The sequence below is a fragment of the Pygoscelis adeliae genome, unplaced genomic scaffold, assembly GCF_000699105.1.
Source record: "Pygoscelis adeliae isolate BGI_AS28 unplaced genomic scaffold, ASM69910v1 Scaffold242, whole genome shotgun sequence".
NCBI lineage: Eukaryota > Metazoa > Chordata > Aves > Sphenisciformes > Spheniscidae > Pygoscelis > Pygoscelis adeliae.
Genome location: NW_008824369.1, coordinates 4,357,060 through 4,361,811, shown reverse-complemented (window position 1 = coordinate 4,361,811; position 4,752 = coordinate 4,357,060). Strand labels below are relative to the sequence as shown.

Sequence of the window (4,752 nt, the reverse complement as noted above, 5' to 3'; positions counted from 1 at the left end):
GCAGCTGGCGGCTTGCAGCGTCGGGATGGGCACAGGCAGGAGAGACCCTGCTTGGGGTTTGGGGGTCCCTGCAGTGATAGGTCCCTTCTTCTGCAACCTGTCACCAGCTGCCCCTTCCGGGGGTGATGGGTCCGTGGGTGGGCAGTACTGAGGAGGGGATGCTCAGGCTCACTCCATCTTGCCCAGCCTTTCCCTCCCATCTCCCCTGCGAGCCCCTGCTCCTCTCAGAAAGCAGCTCCTCACCTCTGCCGTTCGCCCCGTGCTTTGTCTCCTCACTCAGATGACCTGGCCGTCCCTGCGAGCCGAGTTCCCGGCGCTGAGCCCCGTGCAGCTCCACCGGGTGCTGAGCCAGTGCCAGGTGGTGATGGGTGTGGGCTGCATTGCAGCGTGGCAGCCCATCGAGGAGGAGAGCCCGGCCACCTTCCAGCCCGGTGAGCCCCTGGCTTTGTGCTCAACGCTGCTCCGGTCATCGTGCTCTGGTCACCTGCAGGCTCCCTCCAAGGTTTTTATGTATAAACCAAACAGGCAATTCCCTTCCTCTCCCTGGGGCTCCTGTAGCAACTGCAGCGATCAGGAATAACCATGGCCCCGCGATTCAGATATTGCAAAGGATGCAAAGCACACTCAGAAAGGCTTGGGGCTCTTTCTGCATTCCTAAGTGAGGGATGCTGTTGCCTCGCAGCTCACCATGTTCCTGGTCCCGGCTGGGAGACCGCACGTGGCCGAAAGCCGGGAGGCAGGCGAGGGATGCAGCCCGGGCCAGTGCTAGCCTCCCTCCCTTCGCCTTTCAGATGAGATGCTGGAGTCCTTCGACAACCACCCGCCCATCATCCTGCCCAGTGGGGGCTTCAAAGTGGACCTGGAGGTGGAGACATTGGACGACAACATCTACCGGCACCTCCTTTACATCCGCCACTTCCTCTGGAGCCTGCAGAGCAAGAGCCCCCACACCAGTGAGGGGCCAGGCTCAGCACCCCCAAAGGTAGCCTGTACCCCACAGAGGGGCTTTTCTTCTCCTGGGTGAGCAGGAGGGTCTTGGGTCCCTCTGGAGACCCCTCTGAGCCCAGTACCGAGGGCTTGCTGCCCTCGCCTGCAGCCCGGAGCTGCGGCGATGCCCTCATGTAGAGCTGCTGGAAGGATTAGTGCTGCTAATCCCCCAGCCTGGGGGGGTGCGGGAAGGTGAGCTGGAAGGACAGGCTCACCCCAGCAATCTCGTTAGTGGGGAGGAGGGATGAAGGGGAGATATCCGCAGGTAGCGCTCCCCTTCTCCCTGTGTGTTCCCCAGTCCTCCCTGCCCTGCACCTTGCCTGTCCCCACGTAGCCAGGCAGGCTTGCACAAAAGCACTAATTAGCTAATGCCTATAAAGCACAGGGGGGCAAGACGTGCTGTGGGTGCTAAGCTCAACTGTCATTCCTCTCCAGCTCCCTGGGGAGGACGTCCCTCCAGCAGGTCCCCTTCTCCTCTCCTGCCCTGTCCCTATCAACTGCAGCACAGCACCCACAGGCACCGCTACCTCCTCCCATCACCCTGGGGCCACGTCACCTCGCTCTGGGACCACAGGAGGAGTCGTGCTCCCCCAGCGTCCCCCTCCAATGAGATCCCCCAGCAGGGACATGACCAGGAGTCCCCCTTCCTGGCTGGCTGTGAGCATCCCCAGCACAGCCCTGGCCACAAAACTGGGGTGTGGGAGCTGTGCTGGGAAGCCAGGACAAGCCCTGGCGGTGTCCGAACTGCCAAGGCTTTGGCTGGAGCCGGCAGCTGTCCTGCCTGCAAAGCAGACAGGGTGGTGGGGTGCAGGTAGGGTGTGAAAAGCACACGCAGGGGATCCCACAGAGCATTTTTCTCCTTCTTAAGAAAGAGGCATGCATGACGCCAGATGTCCTGGAGGTGAGCGAGAGCCCAGCTGCTGCCCTGGGGGGCACCATCACCCAGGAGGACTACTGCTCCCCGGGGGGCTGCGCTGAGCCGGAGGGGAGCCCCCAGCTCTGCCTGGCCACCAACGGCTGCCCCTGCGCGCGCCCCACCGGCGAGCCACAGCTCCAGGAGAGCGGGCCCCAGCTCCAGGAGAAGCTGAAGCAGCTGCAGCTGGGCAGGGGTCCAGCACCCAAAAATGGCATGGCGCCCTCAGACCCCTCCTGCCTGCTGACACCACCCACCACCCCCCTGAATTTTGACTCCGGGAGCCTGGAGTCCCCGCAGGGCACCGGCAAGGGGCTGCAGGACCCCCGGAGGAACGGGATGAACGGCACCAAAGGCAGCACTCCTGAAGGTACCAAAAGCTGGCGCTGCCCTGCTTTGGGGGTGCAGGATTGGGGCACGAAGGTGTTTGCTGCCCATTCCCCTGTGCAGCCCTCCCCGTACACACGGTTCCTGCGGGGAACCAAGCACTTGTCAGTGCTTGGACAAGGCAGGTGAGAGCAAATGAAGCATCTCATCCAGCTCCTGCCCTGGCAGAAAACCAGCTGTGGGGCTACCCGAAGTCGGCTTTGATGGGGTTTTGGGGGGCAGCTTTCTGTGGGAGGTTGTGAGGCTGGGTTTGGGTGATGCCGGAGTGGTAAGCCGGTCTCTCTGCTGCCAGGATGCTCGCCGACCCCCTATGACTACCCCACGCCAGAGTCTTCCAGCCGCAGCTCTGCCACCGATGACTTCTGCTACGTCTTTGTGGTGGAGCTGGAGAGAGGACCCATCGGGCTGGGGATGGGGCTGATCGACGGCTTGGTGAGTTCTCACCGATCGCAGGACAGGGCTGATGCTCCTCCACATAGCTGCAGTGGGACATGTGGGACATGTTTTATACCCCAAGAAAAGCCAGCAAAGAAGCTAATGGCTTCCCGCGGGAGCTAGGCTGCATCTCCTGGGGAAAATGAGGCAGAGTGATCTCTCGGGAGGAGCAGATCTCTGCTCCTGGGTCTCTGTGCCTTGCACGCAAAGTTTATCACAGCTGTCCTGCAGCTGGAGAGAGCAAACAGGCTCGGTGCTCTTGTGGAAGGAAAATGACTCAGCCGAGGTCTCTCCTCCACACTTCAGCGGGTGGCAAGGGAAGTGGAGGGGAGCAGGGAGGCTCACGGGGTGTCAGAACAGCTCCGCCAGCGACGGCACTCGTTGCATAAGGCGGCATTGCAATCTGGCTTAGTATGGTGGATCATCTTACTAAGTGGCCTTTAACAGCTGTACATTAGTCAGTAGGAAACAGGGCATCACTGAGCCCCTGGGACAGCCGCGAGCAAAGAGCTCCCATCCCAAGACGGCTGCAGGCTAACGATGCTTTACTCTTAATTAAACTGAACAAGAAAAGATTGCCCCTACCTCTCCTTTCTGTGTATAAACTGATACAAAACTGAAGGCTCATGTTTCCTTCCTGTTACCGTTAGCGACACTGTCCCCAGCACCCATCCATCACATTCCCCAGCACCTCCAGGGTCCCGCCTGGCATCAGGCACCTGCTTGGCTGTGAGCTGTCACCCTGCCTGGGGAGCTCAGCCTTTTGGGACCACAAACCTTTTGTGTCCCCTCTGCCCTGGCTGGTTGCTCACCGCCTTTCCCTGCCAACAGCACACTCCTCTCTGCTCCCCGGGGATCTACATCCGCACCCTGATCGAGGACAGCCCCGCGGCCGATGACGGCAGGCTCTCCATCGGGGACCGCATCCTGGCTGTCAATGGCACCAGTCTCATTGGGGCAGACTACCAAAGGTGAGTCACCCCTTGCCGGAGGGTCCGGTCCAGTATCGGCACCGTGGGAGTTAATGCTCAAGTCCAGGTTTTCAGCTGTTTTGCAGCAAAGAGCTGCGCAGGGTCTCCGAGCGCCTGGCGCTACGGTCCTGGCCAACAACGCAGAGGATGCTGTGGTACGGGCAAGCCGCAGAGAGAAGGCAACTTGTGCAGGACACTGGAAAGGGGAGAAGGCAGCTGGGTGGAAGGGTTTGGAAGAGGGATCAGGGAGCAAAAGCTGGAGAGCACATTTGGGAAATAAATGAGAGCCCCAGAGGTGGGTCTCAGCAACGCAGAGCTGCTCCAGCCCATCCCACCCCAGGCTTCCTTGCAAAGTGGGATGGAGCGGCTTGCACCCTGCCTGGCTGTCCGAGGCAGAGCCCAGGTTCCCACAGGGCAGAGCAGCTCAGGGCTTGTTTGCCCTTGTCCTGGCAGCACTCGCATGGAGGCCAGGCTCCCTGTAAAGCCAGAAGAGAAACAGACCCTGCTTGTAACACCGAGCAGGCACAAAGCAGAGAGTGGGGGGGTGTTCTGCAAATGGGGTGGGTGTTTTGCAAATGTCCATGAACTGGCAGGCTCCTGGGGGGCTGCCAGCCTGCGGGGAACCAGAATTCACCTCTCTCCTTGTTGCTGCTCTCTGCAGTGCGGTAGACCTCATCCGCTCCGGAGGGAAGAAGCTGCGGTTTCTGGTTGCCAAGTCAGACATCGAAATAGCCAAAAAAATCAGTTCCAGCTCCTCTTCCTCCTAGTTCTTGTGGTACGAAGGTCCTTCTGCAGCAGCTTGCAAGTGCAGCTCTGGCTAAGGCTGCCCTCAGGGAGCCTGGAGTGCAAGAGGGAAGGACCAGGACTCCACAGCCCTTGATTTGCTTTTTGACACCTTGCCCCTGCACTGCAGCAGATGAAAGGACATGCAAGGGTGGTGCATGCTTCTCCCACTGCACTGGCTGGGAGCATCATTCCTGATCATCTTACACCCTGTGTCATCCTTCTCAGGAGCTTTCCTGTTCCTTTGTCCCCTCTGGCAGGGGACAGGAAGGGGAT

At 60.3% G+C, this 4,752-nt stretch overlaps 1 protein-coding gene across 1 annotated transcript in view; it reads left to right on the top strand.

Annotated features, from left to right (window-relative positions):
• The window catches only part of RADIL (Ras association and DIL domains), a 16,806-nt gene extending 12,346 nt beyond the window's left edge, over window positions 1-4,460 (top strand). The window contains exons 8-13 of the mRNA XM_009320078.1: window positions 271-431; window positions 792-982; window positions 1,856-2,270; window positions 2,580-2,719; window positions 3,554-3,693; window positions 4,355-4,460. Of these exons, the coding sequence (XP_009318353.1) occupies window positions 271-431; window positions 792-982; window positions 1,856-2,270; window positions 2,580-2,719; window positions 3,554-3,693; window positions 4,355-4,460 (1,153 nt within the window). The remainder of the gene's footprint in view (window positions 1-270; window positions 432-791; window positions 983-1,855; window positions 2,271-2,579; window positions 2,720-3,553; window positions 3,694-4,354) is intronic.
• Window positions 4,461-4,752: the final 292 nt, after the last annotated feature.